Genomic DNA, 23,051 nt, shown 5'->3' on the forward strand with positions numbered 1-23,051 from the left:
ACGGCACCCATTCGATCCATTAATGAGCAAGTGATGTAATGCTAAATTTCTCCATATTTTTTTTTGATGAAGAATCAGAATCAACTACACCTTGGATTTCTTCAGTTCAAATCACTGTATGAATTTAAATTGAAGTGCTAACATTAGAGACGGGTAAAAAAAAAGTGATGGGAAGTTTCCAGAAATGCTTGTTGTATAGAGTGCTGGCTGTGCTCTTAGTGTGGTTGTATAAATACAGAGAAAAATTTTATGATCTTACACACCAACAGTACTCAATCATTCTCACATCTTGCCAGTCCCAACTGTAAAAGTTCTACGTGTTGCGCTATGTGTGTTTGCAACCCGTGACAACATCGTGTGTGCTTGCTGGACCTCTTTTTTCCACTTTTGCTCTCTATCTTTCTATGCATCTGTGGTAGGCTGTGCACTTTTATGCATGTTCTGACCTGTGTAAATACTGAGACACCACATTGTTCTGTCTTCCTCTCTCTCTCTCGGTGTCTCTCAAAAAAATAAAAAAAATAAAAAAGAAGTAATCAAAAGGATCACTGTAACAATCACGCAAGAGACAGCTTATGTAGGCCTAGCATTTACACAGTCAGAGACAGCTGTATACTAACTTGGTAAGGTTCAAAGTTGATGCCTGACATAGCAAATGATCACTTAGGTTGTCCACTACAACAAGTGTTATGGTTTAATGATTACAGAGCAGCAGCTGTTTCTAGAGGCAAAGACACCGGGGGCACACAAACACATGTGCATGCACGTTTACCATGCTATCTAAATAAAGTAATGCCATAGAAATACCATATACTTGTCAGGACCTCCCATTGACTTCTGTTGTACTTTCAGCAAAGTATGACTGCTATGGGTAAACCCCTCTGATCTACAATAGAGATTATATAGATCAGTGGTTAACCCTTTATTTATGTGACTTTATTTATGTGACTGTTTAAGAGATCTCATGAATATTTATGAAAACATTCAGGCACTAAAAAAATACTAATATATAATATATAAGACAAGAGTAATCTAAATGGGGACATAGAATATAAAAACCATGAATATGTAGGCTATCTTTCATTTAACGTAATTAGATGTGAAAAAAAAATAGTGAGGATCTTTTTTTCATTATAGTCTATATTAAATAAGTAAAACAAGAGAACATGAAACAAGTACACACACACAAACTCTCTCTCGAGCACTACAGACATACCTAGATACAGTATTTCCACCTCAAAAAATACCATGAAGGAACCACATCAGACAAGTGAGAGCGTCGCGCTGAAGGCGTTCGTCGTCTTCAAACGACGCGTCTCCCACGATAATACCGTCAGCGTATTGTTTTAAGTCCTACACAATACAATTAGAAGTGAAGGCATATGTATAATAACAGGCTGAAGTAAAGACTGTGTGTTGAGAGGGAGGGAGACGGAGGAAAGTCCTGCCCTTTCTGAAAGATTTCCTGTTTCACTGGGCGAGCAGAAGCAAGAGTCTCGAGCCCTCGGATTCCCTCACAGTGACTGTTGACTTCAGCAGCATGAGACGCTCTGCTTTCCTCAGGATCAGACGCTAAAATCATTAGGCTTTCTGGTCAAACAACGCCAGCTTGGTAACGTTCACGTTAAGGCGAGGCATACGGACAGGACTGCGTTTCTAATGGAGCAGTATTGGCTTTCTCTGTTCTGTTGGGGGACTTTTTTTATTTCTTCGGCTGTCTTGGATCGGAGCGGAGTCGGTGAGTTTATGTGTTGACATCTCTCGCGCTGTCCTTAAGTTGGCAGGTATATACGCGTGTAAATGAGTGTTTTATTCAGGAGACCCAGGCATTTATCATCTCCTGTGGCTCGTGTTCTCATAGAGGAGCGTTTGTTTCTTGACTGCTTACTTTTAAAATCGTGCAACAGGTGATGGCATTCAGTGAACGCGTTATATTTTCCTTGCAGTTTTCAGGAGTTACGTAAGAGTAAGAAGTTACACAAAGCTGTTTGCTCAGGTGTTTAAAAATGACGTAAGTTTCATAAAATGCCGTTTTATTATCCTGTCCTGCGTCGATTACACTTTGCACGTCTGTGTTTTAGATATGAATGGCTTGTGCAAAGTTGTTACGGAGTCAATAAATCCGTTATATTTACAACTGTTTCATTACAATTCATGTCAGATTTGTATATGTAGTATGTGTAAGGCCTTTTAATGTAAATTCTAAGTTATATGCAGCTTATAAAGTGTTTTATTGATTGGTATAGTGATGGTTTTACTTTGTGGCGCTTAAACCATAATGCTGAATGATTACACATTTGTGTAAAATAAATACAGTTACAGTCTATTGCCATGATTGTTTTAAAATATGATATGATGTCAGGACCGTTTCCTTTTTGTGTTATAAACTACTTTAAGATGACCTTTTAATTATAATTTATAGCAATTGAAGGAAATGCGCAAAAGGATAGGAATGTTCAGAAAAAGCCTAGTTGTAGCTACTATGATACAAGTCCTTAAGAAACATTGTAGTATTATGGTGTATGAAACCATGCAAGTACTGTAATATTTGTACTTTTGGGGCACATTTTTGTTAGTGGCAGTCACATATGCATTCTGTCTCTTTATGCTTTGAAAGGCAAAGCATTCCTGTAATCGGGTGCATGACATTTTAACATGTTAATAGATAAGCTTGTTTCTGTTGTTATTCCCTCTAATGTGTGCTCACACAAGGGAACGCCCTTATGAGCTGACAGCTTAACAACATTACCAGTTTGTCTTTTCGGTTGTAGTGGAAGTGTTTGACAGTGCGCGCAGGACGTTTTTCCATTTCAACCATCCCTGCATCCTTCCCCCCTATTGGTATAAATTGTTTATCTCTCTCTGTCCTGTCATTCATTTCAGCCTCTGTGATTACAGGTTACTTTAGACACTAATTACACTCACTGAACTCCTCCCCATCTCACGCCTGTGATTATACAGCAGGATATGTTTATCACACAGCGCTGTGTTTGGTGGAGCAACAGAGATATTTCTTACAGAAATCATCTTTTCCAGATGTCCGGCTACATCTTTGCCACTTCCTGTTTCCAACCTTGCTTGGCTGCATCTAGCTCTGCATACTTCGCTGCTGAAACACACTAGGGCTGTGTGTGGTATGTTTAAACTGCGTGCAGGCGTTTTGCCCTGCTTGTTTTAGGCATTACAAATAGCATCAGACGCCCCTGTATGCAGGACACTTGCCTTTCTGTTGGTGTCTGCCCACATAGGTCATTTTGAGCTCATCCTGTGCTTAAAATCATAGTTTTTATTGTTGTCACTTTGCTGTCAAGTTTAAAAAGGAACATTTCAACTGTGGGATTAATGGTGCTCAGATTGTCCAAATTGTCCAATTTGGATTTTGTACAGTTATTTATATCAGACATGTCATTAAATTAAACTGACACCCTTTTTGGGGCCCAGATTAATGGGCAGAGCCCTTTCTGCTTATCTGGAGTTGTATGCTACTTATCATAATTGACAGTCCTTAAATGACGTTAGAAAAAACATTGAAAACAGTTTATTTGCCAAACTTGTGTAAGTAATTTCCATTTGGCCCTCTGGATAAGAATCACATATTTTCGGTTAAAAAACATATCCCTCAGGTTCAAATGTAATCATTTTGGCTTTGTTATGCATACTGTCCAAAGGAAATAGTGTGAGGTAATGGCTCTGCAGTATATAATGTTATCCAGTCAGGCCGGGCAGTAGATAAAAAAGAGTCAGTGAGCAGTGCTTGCAGAGTAAAAGAGCTTCTTTGTAGGCTGTCGAAGCTGTGTGAGATCCAGGCTAGTGGACGAAGGTTGTGAATCCGAGCTTATGTTTACTGAAGCCTCTCTGGGGCTCTGCGCCAAGAACTCAAAAATAGCTATCTCAGGATGAGAAGAGGGGTCACATAACCTCAAAATGTCGGCATCTGATTTGACCATATTTGTCTTCGTTTCCTCGTGGCCGACACAATCCCCTCTTCGCTCGCTCCAGTGAACCAGAGGCTAAAAGAGCACATAGTCCTGCTTATCTGCCCAGCTCATAAAACAGAGCAGCCAAAAAATGACAGTGGATTGACCTTTAAGACAATATGTTATCGTATCTGTAGTTTTAATTTGCAGTATGCAGTCAAAACAAACCTATTATGCCACAAAACTGTGATGAACCAACGCTGAATGTTTGTTAGTGTTGCAAAAGTGAGTTTGTGTAGTGATGGTTGGTCGTTTCTTCAGTAGAAGTGTCTTGGCTGTTATTCTGTCTGTGGAAGGAAAGCCACAAATCCGGCCTATCTGTGCTTCCTTCCTTGGTCGGGTCACCTGTTACATGCTTTCCAGATGAGCGGTGGAGACAGATTGAGGAGCGAGAGCTGGGTAAAGGGAAAATGGGGGTCGGAGGTCTTGTGATTGTCTGTCTACAATGTTATGGTGCTGCCTTCTCTGTATCAGAAACAATTCCCATCACTGACCTGAATGTGAGGGGTTAGTGCTGCTGGACTGATTTGCAGGTGTCTCCGATTTCAATCTTAAGAGGCATTCACACTGACAGTGATTCATAAGTGACAGCAGATCATTGGTAATGAATCAAACTTCATTCATATGTGAAAACTGCAACAACCAATGGAAGAGCGGAGAGTGGAGTTCACATCTCAATTGGATGCTTTCCGGCAAATTAAACTAGGGATGCAATATACTACATTTAACACTGCTGTAAATTTACTATAGTATTTCACTTCGAAATAAATGACAAACAAAACAATAAAAACTCTGATAAATCATTTTAATGCTACAAGTTAATAAACATTACACCATTATAGTTTACAGTATTAAACATAGAAGTACATTTTGAGATTTGCTTAAGTTTATTGTAGATTAACTTTAAGTGAGTGTTAGATGATGGCAATGTTCAAAAAGGGTCAAATGAGCATGCAGAATTAAATATACAATATTGACCCATATGATAAATAAAAACAAAACTCGACTGATATTCTACTGGCATTTATGTGCTTTTGGCATTTTTCTATTTTTATGTTGTGTCTGAGTATGGGTCACTCATACCATTGGCCACAGGTCACTTAACTTTCACTTTCATTTATGCATGTATACACAATACACACACATATATTATGTTAGCACACACTTTTATTTGTGATTAATCGTGATTTAACAATTTGACAGCCCTACTTTTTCTAGTGATCCTGCAGACCTTGATTAGCTTGTTCAGGCGTGTTTGACTAGGGTTGGAGCTAAACTCTGCAGGAAAGTAGACCTCAAGGGCCAGAGTTGATAAACCCTGCATTAGAACAGTACTTTGCAATTTTAATTAGTAATCTATACTATGATTAATGTGTTTAAATATCATCCGGGATTTGTTGTATTGGTTGACTTCTAAGGCTTTCAGTGTTTTTGAATGACCGCTGCCCCTTTCATTCCCGGAGAGCCCAGGTTCACATGAAAGGTGTGTGGTACTCCAAAGAGCAGCTAAGCTAACAAATGACGTAATTCAGTTTAACGACTTCTTATGGATTGGCCAAATGCAAGACCCAGTGAAATTGAAAAACCACACACACATAGAAATTACGCGTGCAACCCCAAACTAGAAACCCCTTGTGTTTGTTGAACTCACATTTTTGCTCTGTAGATTTGCAGAATAAACCAGTGGCAGTAGCATAGCGTTTGCACTGATCTGAGGTTTTGATGTCAGTCTCTACTCTCAGTCTCTCTGTGCTGGTGTTTGCTTGATCGCATCAGTGCATTTATGTCAGAGTCTCAGGAACATGACAAGGGAGCTAGAGATGAAAGCACGTCCAAACAGCATAGAAAACAGATAAAAGGGCAAACAGCATGTATATCTGATAACAGAAGCAGCCAGCATTTCATCTTGCACGCTTTTATGTTCCCTTTTATGGCCACTATTCAAGGGCAGTAGATGCAGTATTGGATCAGAAATGTTTAATAAGAGTAAATAGTTTGAATAGGTCACCTTGTTTCTGTTTTATCCTAGATGGGATGTATCCTGGAAATAATCGAGTTCGGATTGCTCAACTGTGTAAGTTCTGTGACGTGGAGGCATCCGACTGTAAAGGCTCTGGCTCCTGTGAAAGCAACTGCAGCATCACATCCATCTGTTCCAATGTGGATGAAATCTGTGTGGCTGTCTGGTACGTCACTGTTCAAGTCATATTCCTCCACAACTTTTTATGAAGTGTAAAACATTGTCTGCAACACTGTTGTCTGCAAGTGTACAACATCTGCTTTGCACAACAGTCAAAAATCACCAATGAATCTGGTTCACAGCTTACAGTATCATTCTCATAGTGTATATATATATATATAAAATGACATGCTTAATAAATATGCTTAGTCTCACTACATATCATTCTAAAGAAAAACAAAAGTGGTAGTTTTAATCAAAAATGAACTTTCACCACTTCTGAGTCTGGAACAACTTTTCTTTTCTGCTTACATAACCAAGGCCAAATGGTGGGGGGGGGGGGGGGGGCTGGGATATTATCCAATAATATAAAAGTCTAATAATTTATAATCCAATTAAATACCAAGATATATTATCAAGTGTCCTCTTTTACTGTGAAATATGTGCCATCGTGGTTAAATGTACTGTGAATGTCATATCATGTTGTCTTCAATTATGGAAGCAGTGCAGTTAAATATAGCAACAAGTCATTGCTGTATCTCTAAGTGCTTATTATGTTTTCTTGTATAGCAACAAGGGGACATGCAGTTTATTTTTTTATTGTTAATCTGTCACCTGAGAAAGTAAAATAACAATTAAATTGTATTTTATTTTGACATAAGAACTGTCATTTGATATCATGATCCCTGTAATAACGGTCTATGTGTTTCTATTTGTGTGATATCAGGAGGAAGAGTGAAGACAACAACACGATCGAGACGTTGTGCCACAAACCCTCAGAGCCACTCTACGGCATCATGGTGGAGAACTACAACAACACCAAGTGTGAAATGAAAAAGAGGATGTCGAACAGAGGCCCCATCCACATGTGCTCCTGCAACGCCGAGGAGTGCAACGACTTACTGATGTTCACAATCCGTTAGTTTCTTACTTCATTCCTTCTTCCTAGCTTTGTCTGTCCTCGTTTTTTGTGTCATTAATAATAGTGGTTTAAGCCAAGTTTTTGGACATCGCATATTGTTCGGAAATGACATTTAGATGCCAAACAGTGTTTTTATTGTCAACTAAAACAAAAAATTTAATAATAGTTTTCACTAACTCAAATAAAGCTGAAATAAAATAGAATAAAAAATTAGATGAAAAACATGAACTTATGAAGCTTATTAGTCTGGGTCATTTTGACAACTAACTGAAATAAGTTAAATTACTTAAATTGAAATAAAAATATCTAAATGCTAAATGGAAGTATGAAAAAACTAATAAAAATGACATAAGCACATAACTCAAATTTAAGCTATTCTGAAAATATAAAAATTTAAGCGAATTCAAAATGTTGATTAATGCTATAACTACTCTGATGATAAGTTCAGGAATTTTGAAGAATTTTATAAATGACAAGCAATCCAATTCAGTGGAAATCTGCAGCGTTCTGCAGTCACAGATTCCGTGTGGGCCTGCAGATTGGCAAGTGACAGCCCACATCACATTTCTCTGAGGTTTTCCATTGATTATGGAAACACTGCGTTAGTGTATAAATAATGAACCATGTTTCAGCTAGTTTCGATTTTTGGTCCATTGGTTTCACCACACTAGAAAAAACAGCACTCAGCTTAGCAAATAAATCAATTGCAAGCCCTAGCAGAACATGTTTATCTACTACACACAAGCTGTACAATGCTAACTATTTAGCACTGGCTCTGGTATGTGAGCTCAGGTTGTCGTAACGTTCTAAAGCAGTTGCATTGTTGCTAGCCGGGCTGTGCTGTCTCAGGCAGACTTTCTACTGGCTTTGGTTGTGTGGACGGCAGAGGATCTCAGACATGTGGTTTCCTGTCTGTGTAAGTTGAAGCAGAGACATCACAACCACATGGCAAAACAGCTGTGTGCACCAGGCATGCACTAAAATAACCTTATTTAACACTATTTGGAAAGTTTATTGAATGTTTCTCACATTTTAAAAAGCCGCATTTTGATTTTTAGGCAAGGAATATCCGCATTGTATGGTTTCTAATTGAAATGCAGTGCATAAATTCCGAGGAAACGATACTTGGCCACAAGTCATGTCCTTTCCTTTTCCTTTCGTTCTTAAACTTTAAACAGTACGTGGGGATTTCTGAGGTATGGGGTATCCTGAGGCAAGTGTGCTTCCTTCTTTCAGTACATAAACACAATTATCATAAGCTAGTGAAGACAGATTCTAGCGATTTTTCTTTGCAGATATATGTAACAAAACGACATAGTTTGAGCAGGTGTTTGCTATGTAGGAGCAGTCGAGGGAGGCTGTAATTCCATCCGGTTAAGGAGGCGTCAGACAGAGTGGGGAAGTATCGCAGGAAGTCCATGTTTACTTATTGGAACGGTTCCATGGTATATTTCTCCAGAAATGCCAGGCATTGTTTTCCTGCACCATAACCTGTTTTACGACATTAAACATTGCTGAGAGCCTGCACGTTCCAGCAATAAGCTCCCTATTCTGTATTCGACTGGAGATGCCACCGTTTCTTTGGACTTCATTATGGCAGGTGCAGGGTGTACACGCCAGCTCGTAATTATATTCTGCACAGCAAAGCTTTGTCATATAGCAGCTTCACACTGATTTTTGCGGAATCAAATAAACTGAAAGTCAGGCTTGCACTGCTATTGACTTTTTAGGTGGAAATACTCTGTGAAAACTAAAGGTGCCGCAGACATCCCAAATTATTGCAATGGATAAATAATGACTGATGTATTGGTCTACACAAAGTCTTCATCCAGTAGGATATTCCTGCAAGATTTCATTTCCACATTCAGAGCCATTATGGTGTTGGCAAATGTGAATACTGCATCAGAAATGAGTTGAGCTTCGTCTAGAAAAAGGGAAATGGAGAAACAGTGGTTAACTGAGGATTACTGTCATTAGCAGACCTGAAAAGAAATGAGAAAAAGAAAAGAAAGAAATGTTGTAATGCAGTTTCTGCTGAAATATATCCGATTCACTTGCAGACGGTTAGTGCTGTTCTTCAAAATGGAGTTTATGCAAACATTTCGATAAGCAACCACTGAGTGAAAACATAAACCAAGGGAATGGTTAACGGTTTAATGAAAGTGATTTTGTAACATGATGTTCTACAGTTTAAATTTGGCTCTGAAATGGAATGAGGTATGAGGACAGATTGATGTCACAGATTGAAAGAGCTACTCTCTTCACAGTGATGGCCGTTATTGCCTGAACGCTTCTGCAAAAGTACATTTGTTTCTAATAAGCAACTCATAAAGCTTGTCAGAAGGAGCGTGTTGTGCTTTTCATTGTGGTTTGCACACATGTTTTTCTGTTTTTCGACTTGTAAACGTGATTGGCTCAATCGGAAGGAACATGAAGTGAATACGGAACCTTTTTTGATAAAATGTCTCCATTTTTAAATCTATTCATAATAATTTAAACTATTATGGAAATCTGTTATTATTTTTTTTTTTATTGTATTCCAAGTCAATGAAATTCACAGTTTCAGATTCCATAGGATTTAAATTCAGATTCCCAACACTGCTGGTTTGATTACCCATATACCGCGTGCTTGTTTTGACATGTGTCATCTTACTGTCGCACAAAAACACTAAAATGATCGATGCCAAAATATTCTTTCTCAGATCTTGTTGAAAGTACTCATCATTTTTTCCAGGATGGTAATCCAGGCCATTTGTCTGACAGGAAAAATAAGCAGCAGCATGTGTCTGTCTCACTGGAATATTTCCAACCTGACAGTATGTTTCTACTCAGTTGATCTTTTATCATAGGTTATTTTGATGGAAAGAAGAACATAAAGGAAAGGCGGAAGAGTTCAGACTGAGGATCTGCAGATTTTATTTTCAACGTGCACGTATATACGCTGGCTCACAAACACACCCACGCTCACACGCTGAGGAATCTTGGCCTCCAGGTGATAGAGCAGATAGTTAAAAGGTCTGAGTCACAGAGAAAGCCAACAAGAGACCAAGACGGTGTTAGTGAGAGAGAGAGAAAAAAGAAGAAAAGTCAGACTTGTTTGCGGTGTGAGCCATGCTGTAAAACAAAGTCGTAGTCATAACAAACAAACAGTAACAGGTCTGTGTTTCTCATGTAGAGCCTGTTAGTAATCTGAGTCTGGCAGTACTCATACGTACTCTAAAATCGGGATGTACAGATGTGAATCCTCACTTTTAATTCTGACATTTTCAAAATTAAAGCAAGCACACCAGCCAGCAAATGAAAACAGGTTGAAGCTTGTGTGCCATTGATCATTAGTACGCAAGAGGGTGGAGAGAATTGGCCTGTCTACATTGGTAAACGTAAAAAATATGTGAAATGTCATGTTTATAAACTGGAAAAAATCATGGAAAGCTTCAAAGTTTTTGGAGAGAATTTGCTTTTAGTGAGCACCATGATTTAAAAACAAAAAACAAAAAAAAATATGAAAAATGAATAAAAAAAAAACAAAAATGGAAAATAAATCTTAAAAGATTTTAACAAAATAAGAAAAAAATAAAAACGTATAGTTGAAAAAAAAATTGCATTTTGGAATTTAGGCAACATTATAAAGTTAAAAACATTTACAATTATAAACATAAAAAACTGATTTGTTTGCAAAAAAAATAGACCAAAAGTGTGCACATCCAGCCCTAATAAGTAGAAAAATTATTTATTATAAGTTCTCACCAACTCTGATGTTTTGAGCCATATGGCTCTTTATCAGACCAATAGTAGTTTTTTTCTCACACAATTATTTGATGCATTTGGTAGATGCAAAGTGACATACACAGCATTCAACATTTTAATTGCTGTATTCCCTGGGAATCGAACCCATGGCATTTCTATTGCTTGCACCATTCTTTATTGCTTGAGCTACAGGAAGGCAAAGGTTATGTAAACATAGGCAGAAATTGCCTAATTAAATATACAATATCGACCAACACTCTAAAATTAAAAACCCAATGTGGTACAGATAAATTCTGCATCCTTAATGAATCCTTTAAGTGTGACCAATGGTCTTAGTATTTAGTGGTGTTCGCTAATGCACTAATGAGAAACATGTCTATTGGTCGTGAGAAGCAATTAAATTTTAATAGATTAACTTGTGAGTCAGAGGCTTTGGAAAATGTAATCCACTTCATTCTGGTTAAGACCTTGGCACAGATGTACAGTGATGCGTTTAACAGTGGAGCCTGCAGAAAAGTGCCTCTTATTAGCTGATAATGTCATGCACCGCAGCAGTGTGGCTGGCATCCTGTTTTATGTGGCTGGAAAAGGCGCTGTGATTTCATGCCTGTTTATATTGGTTGTCTGGCTCAAGAAGAGGTTTCTGCCACTGTATGTGAGGAGTTGAGTGCTCCCTCTGCTCCGCACGTCTGTGCTTTTTGCATGTGTTTGCTGACTCTTCTGTCTGCCAAAAGCTTTGGCATTTATGTACGGTTTCCCTCTCCCAGTGTTGTGTATCCATTTCTGTTCTTTTTAAGTCTGTGTCTCAATGATAAGGCGTGTCTAAGTGTTAGATGGAAGAATGCAGACAGACGAAACACTGACTCCACTCTCTGCCCACGTAGTTGGCAGCTCTCACTTTATCTCTGGATTGAACCTGCAGTGCTAGTGCTTCCAAGCCTGTCCTCAGGTTGGCAGGCGCACGTCGTAGCAGAGTAAACTTTCCCTTGAAGGATGAAGTCACAGAACAGTCTTTCACTGTGCAAGCTTTGCTCAAGCTCCCTGGTGTGACAGGAAAAAACTAAGTTAATGATTAAGAGTTCAGTTAACCTGGGTACTAGGTAACTAGATGGTAATGGCTGATATTTCAAATGGCTCTAAACCTCTCTGCTAAGAAGTCAATTAATAGATCCTTCTATCCAAAAAGACTCTCTTAAAAGGTCTCAAAGCTTCACTAACTTTTACTAGATTGCATATCGTCACAAAAAAAAAACCCTGCAGTGAGATCTTTTGAATTTTATCAAATGTCATGTTTTAATACTTTAATAATAAATTTAATTTGATCAAAATTAATTATTATTATTATTATTATTATTATTATTTTATAAACTAATTGTAAATTGGTCTCATAATTATTTAAAATAAAGTTTGTTTATTTTAATAATAATAAATCAAATAAATAAATAAAATGTTATTAATTTATTTAACTATTTACTTAGACTTTTACAAATTCCTAGTGATACAACACTGTTAAGTCAAATTGAATTTGATCAAAATAATAATAGAATTAGTTATTTATTATTATTAAATGTAATATCATAACATTTTATGTACTTTAAGTAAATTTGTCTCCGCTTTATTTACTTTTTTACTCACTTAACTATTTTTAATAAATGTTCCAAGTAATACTGCAATGTTTAGCCAATTTGAATATGATCATTCAGTAAATCCTAAATATCAGCAAAATACCTTCAACCAATAAATAGTTTTTAGGGCAACTAAAGATTTCTTGTTTAACAAATAATCAGTTAGCAACAATTTGGAAGGCCAAATATGGCTTTTAGTCAGGCAACCCTTTTAGCATTATTGGGGCAACATTTGGTTGAATATTGTTTGTATAACGTGTTTTAATGTAGATTCATAGTCATTCAAATTTCTTGGTATCTGAAATTTCTGTATACAGAATGAACTGTAAGCATTTTATGGTGCATTGATTCATAAGTATGTAAATAACTAGTTTTGACATGCATTTTTGCTGCGTTGAGGTAAATGTTGACATCCTTCTGCTTTCTCTCCAGCTATTGTTCCAGACCCCACAAATAACCAGGTGGTGTTGGTGATCCTGGTCAGTTTGCTGCCCCTCCTGGTTCTGGCTGTGCTGGTCATCGCCTCCTTCTACTGGTATCGTATGTACCACCGACGCAAACTCGATGAGTGGCAGATGAAGAAGCCGTCAAAACGCAAGGGCCCGCTGGACTGTAGCGATGCCTGCGCCATCATGATGGACGATGACCGCTCCGACAGCAGCTCCACGCACGCCAACAACCTCAACCACAACACAGAACCTCTGCCCATCGAGCTGGACCTTCAGGTGGGCAAGGGCCGCTTTGCAGAGGTTTACAAAGCCAAGCTAAGACAAAGCCCCTCAGAGCAGTTTGAGACAGTCGCGGTGAAGATATTTCCCTATGAAGAGTACGCATCCTGGAAAAATGAAAAGGACATCTTCTCCGACATCAATCTGAAGCACGAGAACATTCTGCACTTCCTGACGGCCGAGGAGAGGAAGGTGGAGAAACAGTACTGGCTGGTCACCGCCTATCATCCACACGGGAACCTGCAGGAGTACCTCATACGACACCTCATCAGCTGGGAGGACCTGCGGCTGCTCGGGAGCTCGCTGGCACAAGGTGTGGCTCATTTGCATAGTGACCACACCCCTTGTGGGCGGCCCAAAGTGCCCATCGTTCACCGAGATCTGAAGAGCTCTAACATCCTGGTGAAGAATGACCTCACATGTTGCCTCTGTGACTTTGGACTTGGCCTCCGTCTTGACAACTCGCTGTCAGTGGACGACTTGGCCAACAGTGGACAGGTAGGTTTATGCAACAATATTTCATCTTCAAAGTTGCATTTAGACTGTCTGCATTCAGCAAACTTTGGTTAACACTACTAAAAAAAGCTTATCCATTACTGTCAAATGTCATTTTTTTATGTTTCTGTAAGAAGTCCCTCACCAAGGCTGCATTTATTTGATGAATTTTTTTTTTTTTTAAATATTAAAATGTAATTTATTCCTGTGATGGCAAAGTTGAATTTTCAGGGAGCCAATAATCCGGTCTTTAGTGTCACATAGTGTTAGAAATGAAAAACATAAAAAAAAAAATTTTGACCCATAGTGTAAACGCATGTATCGAATATAAATTTAATTTATTCCGATTTAATATAAATGGGCAAGTATGTGGATCCCTCAGGTGTTACTTAAAGTCAAAGTCATTTTTTCTTCTTTCTATTGAGAAATCAATTGATTTAATTTTTATTTTATTTTTTTCTTCAAAGACACTCCTACCATGAAGTTCATTATAAATTAAGATCCACCAATAGGAAAAAACATCAAAATGAAAGAGATCAGCAGCAATCGTCCACTCGCATAAAATATTGTGAATGATCTAATCATTCATGATCTTATGATCTACTTGCAACAAATGACTGTGAATCAGTGGTGTTATATTGTACCATTGGTTTTTATTTTAAATCCCTATGCAAAAATGAATGGAAAGAGAACAGTGAGTGTAGCACAGTTGATTGATTAAACCTTAGGCTTTAAAATAAAATAAAATATATAAATGAACATTTTTAAAAAGCACACATTTTATTTTATTAATATTGACTCTGATCCTTTAATGGAGTCTATCACTCGAAGCTTAACTGAAACTTTTCTCAACCCCAGTGCAGCACGAGACTACCTACTGTAGATTCACTTGCTTGTATTGATTGGTAGGTGCAAAGTGAAGCGTTGGCGTGTTCTGTACCTAAAGATGTGCAGATTTACAGTGGCGGGAATGTCGTGTCATAACTTGCAGGGAAAGTCCCCTCAGGCATCTCACCATGTGCAAATGTGTGTTTTATGCATGTGCGCCCTTTGTTCAAACTGTCTGCCCAGATTTATGATTCACAGGCTGAAAATGAAAAGACAAAAGGTGGCGAGTGAATCAGTAATGAACTAGGTAACAATCACCTGACTCTGCGCCATCTACCCAGAGTGCTTTGATGTATGTCAACTTTTGGTTGGTCTCAGACAGTGACCCCCATAAGCATTCAAAGGGAGTTTAGACTTAATAGCTAAGGATGCAATTAATTTATAACATTTAAAATTTGTTTGTTCACTGGTGGGACCTTTTGTACTCTTAAAGTAACGTCAATGAAGCGAGCAGATGTGTTTTGAAGTTAAAGGAATAGAAAAGATGTCAAAAGAATAACTTGGTACCCTCAAAACAACAACAATAATATTACCAGTTACTATCTTTATCATTACATTTGTGTAATACGATTATATAAATGAATATTTATACATAATAAATGTGTGTTGTCATGACAAAATCATAAGAATTATTTTTATTTGTTGTTAAGTTGTTGTAATACTACAATTATTACTAGTTATTTTTCCAGATTTTAATTTGTATTATATATATATATATATATATGTATATATATGTATGTATATATATATATATATATAAATGTATGTATGTAGTGTGTGTGTAATAATTAACAATATGCCGTAACTGATAAAAATGATTTTTTTTTTTTTTTTTTTTAATGCTGTGTTCATGTTGTCATGACATTCAGAGATATATAATATCAAACTTACATACAGTTGAAAAAGTGTCCTGCCTCTGATTCTCAGGTGGGTACGGCCAGGTACATGGCTCCAGAAGTGCTGGAATCAAGGATTAACCTTGAGAACATCGAGTCATTCAAGCAAACCGATGTCTACTCCATGGCCCTAGTGCTGTGGGAGATCACGTCCAGGTGTAACGCCATCGGAGGTGAGTACAGAAACATCATTGTGATCTCACTTGGAAACATAGCGGTTATTTTGGCATTTCCTAAACCAATATGGTTAGTAAACTTGACACATTGTGCATGTAATTGTCCCTCAAGGAGAACAGGGATGAAAATAGGCTTGCTTTTTGTCTGGTTATTTTAGTGGTATTTATTTTTTTGTTGTCGCTACCATTGTTGGGCAATTGTTTGAGTACACTGCATGGAAAGTCCACTGCGGCCCACAATGTGTTTTGACTGATTTGCAGCTTCCTGTTATTGGAGAAGCTGTATTTCAACAAGAGCAGAGAAGGTACATCATACTCCTCACTCTGTTTGGGGAAAGTAAAGAATGTGTGAAATGTCAAGTGCTGCCTAAGAACTTTCCCTTCTATGGTCAGGTGGGAAGACAGATGCTAGCATGTTCTTAGCTCTTGTATACTGTACATAAAGGCGTAAAAAACAGTATTCATATAGCTGTCATGAAGCATTCATGCTCTCATATGTATGAAATACAACAACAGAAACTGTAATCAGTTATGGGGGAAAATATAAACATGGATGCTTGTGGAAATTGAAGAAGAGGGAGGGAATGTGTTGGTGTTTAGGGTTTTCCTGCATTGAAAGTGGAATATGCTAAATGCACAGTATGGATGAAGCCAACTGGATAGATAATATTTATTAAAATTTCTCCATTATTTTAATTCTATTCAAATGAATAAGACTTTATATAAGATCATTAAGAACCATATATATATATATATATATATATATGTGTGTGTGTGTGTATATGTATACGTGCATACATATAAAAATGTATACATATAAAAAAAATTAATTTAATATAAGAAACAAAATAATTTTAATTAGTGTTTTGGTGTGTGTTTTTTAAAGGAATTAGTACTTCTATTAAGCAAAAACATATAATGTTACAAAAGATTTGTATTTCAAATATTTTTTTTTTTTTTTTTTACTTAAAAAAAATGGATTGCAATTTCCAAAAATATTAAAAGTATTAAGCAGCGACAACATTGCTACCAATAGTAAATGTATCTCTAAATATAAATGCATATAAATCAGCATATTCTGAAGGATCATTTGACACTAAAGACTGGAGCAAGGCCGCTGAAAAATACAGTTTTGCCAGCACATGAATAAATTACAATTGAAAATATATTTAAGTAGAAAACAGTTATTTTAAATTGCAATAATATTTCCCTGTAATACTGTATTTTATCAAATAGGCTAAATGCAGATTTGAGCATATGAGATTTCTTTCAAAAACATTTCACTTCAAAAAAACATAAATTTGCAAAGATTTCTCTGAGAACAAGGCTGTCATTTTGCTTCCCATGTAAATGTATCTTTGTTTAAGGATTTAGATATTTTACCGGAAAACAAAACAAAAAAATACTAAGAAAAGAATGTCAAGTTCAGAAGGTGCACCTCAAAATTCTGCTAATGTTTGAACTAAAGCGGAGCGATTAACTATTTTAATATGTAATATGAGTGGCAGTGTATTTGCATGTGTATGTTGTTTCACACGATGTCCCTGTGCCTGTGTCGAGTTGTGTTACCCACATGCCCCGGCATGCCCCTCTGTGATGGCAGGAGTCCTCCTGTCATGCTGCTTGGAGCTTATCTGCAGAGCTGGAGTTGTTTTCATCCAGACATACTATCTCACTTCTGTTTGTGTTGAGGGGGTTGGAGACAGACATCCCGGTGTCTGTCTCTCCTGTTGCAGTACCACCTTCAGAATGCAATGTGTAAACCCTGAGATCTCTTTCAAAAAGGGGGGAAAACCATTTAGGGATGTTACACTTGCAGACAGCAGCTGCAGAAGTCCACATGTGGGTGATGGGGAAATGGAAAGCTGTGGCTGCGTTGTTCTGCTGTGGCTCAATGTGTATGCTAGTAAGTCCTGAATTAGCACAGGGTGCGGTCTGGTCTGGAGTAGAGCAAACTTGAGACCCTGCCAGCTGAGGAGAACTCCCTCCCTTCCTCAGAGAAAGATGGGAAAACAAGTAAATGGAGGACAGCAGCTGGCTAGCAGGTGGCAGAACCCCATGCAGGGTGGCCATCCATCAGTACAGATCTCAGATTCACTGTCACCACGCCTCTCACTGACTCGAGCTCTTCACAAACACACAAAAGAGCCAAGGGTGTTGTGCACTCATGATCCACCCTAAAATGTTCTGACTGAAGCCTGAAAAATCCTCCGGTCTGGCAACATTGCTGCTGCATTACTCTTTAGGCCATGTTTAAATAGGTCCTAGTGTTTAAACAGGCATCTTACCCACTGTCTGCCCTGACTGACTGCCTTTCTCACTGTGAATTATGGACTCTTAAATCTTAAATGTTCATACTTTTCTGGACCTTTATAGTGTATTTTACTTGCCAGTCTATGGGACAGTCACAAGCCTCCTGGTTTTCATCTGGGAACGACATGTTGGTAAATGATTAATGACAACATTTTAGTTTTGGGGTAGAGTATCCCTTTAAGGGGAATCTGTAGTTTAAAAAAACAAAGTGCTTCCCTGGATACTGGGTGTGAGGCCTCAGCCGGCAGGACATCTGTTCCCAAAACCACGGCATACCTCACATAGCGAGTGCATTTGAGTAGCTCGACCCCTTGAGCAAATGAAGACATATAGAAAAAGAGACTGAAAAAGAAAGACTTGACTAGATGAATTTAGTGCTACAGACTGCCATGTGTCGTGTGTCGTCTTCTACGGACTGCATTGCATGATGAGCTCCGATTTTGTCCGTTTTACCAGCATCAGGTCAGACCCTCACATGGGGCAGTGAGGATGGTAGAAATAGCACCACAGAGCCTGGAGTATTTTGTTTAAGAGCTGAAACCGGGGACGTCCACTTGACAAAATCAGGATGCGTTCGTTTGTGGAGTTAGCTTCTCTGCAGTGGCCCAATCATAGTCCTCCACTTCCTGTCCCAGGCAGGACGCTGGCCTGGCCCCTTCCTGTGAGCCCAGAGTTCTGGGCAAGAACTTGCAAAACACACTCTCCAATCAAGAGCAAGCCACTCCAAAGTAAACATACTCATCCACCATCATTTGCTGTAATGGATTTTATATCGGCCAAGAAGAGAACAATAACTGCTGTTTTATGAGGTTTTGGTGTTTCTTGCAGATTTTGTAGAACAACGTGTTTGTGTGTTATCTATAGCTGGCTCTGGTCAAGTACTTGGCTATGGAAGCTGAAGACAGATATATAACTGAGCCTCTACAGCTGCAAGTTTCACAAGGTCTGGAAAATCAGTTTTTGGAGCTCACTAGCACAGTCCAGTGATTAGCCTCATACTTCATCAATTTGTTTTCACAAACTCAGCAGTGTTTATTGTTGGCAGTCTGATGGAGCAACTGATTTTGTCCCATTCTTCTTCAGATGCCGCATTTCAGCATATCAGATATAGCAGATAGAATAACCAGAGCATACGAAACATGCATTTTCTTCCCTATCTGGGGCGTCTTCCAGCTTTCAGTTTCCAACCTCAGTACTTCTCACGACCAAATGCTCTCCAACAATGATTCTTCATGCTGTCATAAGGGGATATATGTCTGATTATCTGATAATCTTGTGTGTGTGTGTCTTTGCAGAGGTTAAAGACTATGAACCTCCATTTGGCTCTAAAGTCCGAGAGCACCCCTGTGTGGAGAGCATGAAAGACAATGTGCTGAGAGACAGGGGCAGACCAGAGATCCCCAGCAGCTGGATGAAACACCAGGTAAAACAGCATAAGGTTGAGTTTGATTTCAAAGCATGGTAAAAGACAGCATATTAGCTAAGAGACAAGCAACTCTTTTGGGGAGCTTTTGGAAAAAAACACACATTTCTTCTTTGAAAAGATGATGATGGTATAATATGACCCGTTACAATACCCTACCATTGACAAATCTGGGGTCAGTAAGATTTTTTAATATTATTCAGTAACTGAATTGATTAAAAGTGATAGTAAAGACTTTTATAATAATGCAAAATAAATCATGATTTCTGAAAAAAAATTAAAGTATCGCGGTTTCCATACATATATTAAGCAGCACAACTGTTTTCAACATTGATAATAGGATAAAAGGAATGTTTCATTAGCACCAAATCAGCATTTTAGAAGGATTTCTGAAGTATCATTTGACACTGAAGACTGGAGAAATGGTGCTGAAATTTCAACTTTGCATCACAGGAATAGATTACATTTTTTAAATGTATTAAAATTAGTGCTGTCAAAATTAGCGCGTTAACGCATTCGATTTATTTGAAATATTTAACGCGTTAAAAAAAAATAACGCAATTAACGCGGATGCAGTTTTTTTTATTTCCAGTTGTGGCCTTGTGTGTTCAACGTGCAAAGAAATATGGATAAGACCAAGGAAGGACTTTTAGACGGAAAGTTTCAGTAAAAAACTCTGCCGGATTACTCTTCAGTCTGCCACAAGAAACATTACTCTTCATTTAGTCTGCCACAAGAAACAGCAACATTAAAATCATGAATGTCATGACAAATGACAAATGTCATTGTTTAAAAAAAACGTTAATAAGCTTAAACGAAAATAACGAAATAATTGTGTAGCGGAGTATTTTTTGTACACAGTGCCGCGAACTGTCAATCACTCCTGTACGCGTGCATCACTGTCCTCCTCGCAGCTGCAGCAACTTGCGTTCTCTCTCTTCATCAAGCTTTAAAACAAAAAGGGGACAAAAAGATCATATTGTCTTTGTGCATAGGCTATAGATTAATTAGATAAATGAATATCTAAATTTGTGCCTTGCCGTCTACGGTATTTTTTTTAGAATTTAGAAAAAAGATGCTGCAGCCAATGAACAGCCAGCGGGGGCTGCAGGACGACTCAACCTCCGCAGACAGTTTTTAATGTTTATCAGACAATAAATACTCAAGATTTTGCTTTAGTATAACTCACAACGAGTTTCACACACCTTCTCCGACCACGTTGAGTTGTTGACACTTAACAGTGGGAAAAGCGACACATGCGCTATTCACTTGTATAACTTAAGGGTGAATGGGTAATGGAGTTTCTGCTCTGGGTGGGATGAATTAGGAAGCTTGCATTGTGAAGGGCGCTCTGAAAATCGGCAGTGCAGGTAAAAGATTAAAACCTCTATTAAAACAGATGTCCAAATGAGCGTACCGGTACGCTACAAGCACGTTCTGGGCGCACGGAGAGGTGGCGGTACGCTCAAGAGCTATATTTGGAAGTGGCGGTACTGAGTGCATACAGGCCCACTTAAAGCACTGGCAATGACTATACTTTGGAATTTTTTTGCAGTCCACTTAGAATTCAACATGGAAATCATTTTTGTTTTTTATTGGCATTGATTGTTTTGAAATTCAAATGGTACTTACATGCCTGTGTTTTTATTTCTGTAATAAATATGGCTTTCAAGCCAACAGTTAATTTGGAGGATATTGATGGTTTATTGCAGGTATGTTGTTTACATGAGAAAATCTGTGTTACAAGTTAAACTAAAATTCCAATAAACAATCATATTTTGCATTTAAATAGTTTCTTTGTCTTGAGTTTAAATTAATTTTTTACATTTTACATTTACATATCCAAAAAGTTTCAGTCTTCTAATTGCGATTAATCGCGATTAATTTTAAAAAATTGTGCGATTAATTAGTTAATTTTTTTTAATCGATTGACAGCACTAATTAAAATAGTAAACGGTTGTTTTAAATAGTAATTATATTTGACAATATTTCAGTTTTAGTGAATTTTTGATCAAATAAATGCAGCCTTGGTGAAACTTTTAAAATAACAACAATAAAACAAAACCACTAGTAGACATAAAGACAGATTTTGTTAGGTTTTTCTGAAAACAATGTGTGTCTAGGGTTAGGGTTAGGGTTAGGTTATGTGTCTAGTTTTAAGGATGTTTGGATATTTTTACTGAAATACAAAATACTAAGTAAGAAAACAATTGTGTGCTGTTTAATTTTATTTTTATTGGTTTGACTGTCAAACTGACCCCAAACATTTGAATGGTAGTGTAGTGACAAAATTAAAAGAGAAAAAAGAAAAAGAAACACCAGGGGTATAGAGTTTAGAACCCAAAAATGGTGATTAGGTTAACTATTATAGCTATAGTTGATTTAGTTGAGTAAAAATCCAAAATATTTCAAAATGTATGCAAATGACGAAATATTGACTTTCAACTAAATATTGACAATTGTAATAATAATGCACTGTTAAACACTTGTTTTATTTCAAGGGTGTGGCTACAGTCTGTACCACCATCAACGAGTGCTGGGATCACGACCCTGAAGCCCGGCTCACGGCACATTGTGTGGCTGAACGCTTCAGCGAGATGGACGACGACTTAGACAAGTTGTCCACCTGCAGCAGCTCTGAGGAGAAGATTCCAGAAGATTGCTCCGTGAGCGTGAGCGATGACAAATGAGAGAGAGAGAGAGAAAGAAAAGTCACTCTTTCTCTATCTCTGCACAAACTGAATGTTTGGATCCTTCCAGTGGGGTGGAGTGGAAGAATATGGCCTTTTCATAAAGCTTTAAGTTTCCTAACCAAAGATTTCATGCACTTTATCAGATTATGCATAGCTCACACTGAGGAAGGTCATGCTACCGAGCAAGAGGAGCTGGACGGACGCTGGTTTTCTCCTCTGACAGCTGACCCAGAGCCAAATGTAATCAGGAAAATGTTTCGCCTCAACACTAAAGATTCATAGGAGATTGTAAGATTTTCTAGATTTATGGAAGAGTGTGTTAAGCGAGAGATTTGTGTGTTTGTGTGCATGAGTGTGTAAGAATATCAGCGTGTGTTTGAAGTTGCTTTTGCCAAGAAATGTATTTTGCTCGTTAGCCAAAGAAAAAAAGTATATTGTAAATACTGCTTTTGACATAAAAATCAACCCACACTATTGAGAGAGCCAAAAAGGGAAGAGTATATGCTGCACATACCAAAAATGTGTTAAATGAACAGTATTTTGAAGTTCACAAAGTGCCTCATATGTTCAATTATCCTGGATATTGAGTTGTGCTTCTCTTTTACTACGTTTTTATGTAATATATTGTAAATCTTTGATTATTAAAATCCAATTCATGTACAGTATCGACACTAAAATGGTTTTATTTTTCCAATTTGTTTTAATACTGTCTGTTCATTGTGTATTATACTTTGAATTATGAGAGGGATCCATCATTGGACAGTATTTTAGCTTTCACGTTGGGAAATATGTAAAAGCTCCTTTCATATGAATGATGATTGACAGCCAGATTATTATTAACTGTAATACTGCCGCTGGTTGCAACTATGTTTTCAGTGAGTCTTAACAAACATTCCATGAACAAGTTGTCACTCAATGTTCAGTGTTCAATAGTTCAATGTTGATAATATATATATAAGATTTGCTGTCATAATATAAGTCAGTCTTTA

The 23,051-nt window shown here is 37.7% G+C and overlaps 1 protein-coding gene across 1 annotated transcript; it reads left to right on the forward strand.

Annotated features, from left to right (window-relative positions):
* Positions 1–1,261: 1,261 nt before the first annotated feature.
* On the forward strand, positions 1,262–22,727 carry LOC128030465 (TGF-beta receptor type-2-like). The gene is made up of 7 exons (XM_052618126.1): positions 1,262–1,738; positions 6,007–6,163; positions 6,884–7,074; positions 12,883–13,676; positions 15,489–15,630; positions 19,242–19,369; positions 21,871–22,727. Exons 1-7 carry the CDS (start codon positions 1,660–1,662, stop codon positions 22,057–22,059), a joined length of 1,680 nt encoding a protein of 559 aa, XP_052474086.1. The 5' UTR covers positions 1,262–1,659; the 3' UTR covers positions 22,060–22,727.
* The last annotated feature ends 324 nt before the right edge of the window (positions 22,728–23,051 follow it).

The sequence above is a fragment of the Carassius gibelio genome, chromosome A16 (assembly GCF_023724105.1).
Source record: "Carassius gibelio isolate Cgi1373 ecotype wild population from Czech Republic chromosome A16, carGib1.2-hapl.c, whole genome shotgun sequence".
Classification (NCBI taxonomy): Eukaryota; Metazoa; Chordata; class Actinopteri; order Cypriniformes; family Cyprinidae; genus Carassius; species Carassius gibelio.

What these genes read in the sequence shown, in the direction of transcription:
- LOC128030465 (XM_052618126.1), top strand. Translation starts at nt 1,660, where the DNA reads ATGGAGCAGTATTGGCTTTCTCTGTTCTGTTGGGGGACTTTTTTTATT. An exon ending in ACTTGGCCAACAGTGGACAG is followed by an intron (nt 13,677 to 15,488) that starts GTAGGTTTATGC and finishes TCTGATTCTCAG; the next exon opens with GTGGGTACGGCCAGGTACAT. An exon ending in CAGGTGTAACGCCATCGGAG is followed by an intron (nt 15,631 to 19,241) that starts GTGAGTACAGAA and finishes GTGTCTTTGCAG; the next exon opens with AGGTTAAAGACTATGAACCT.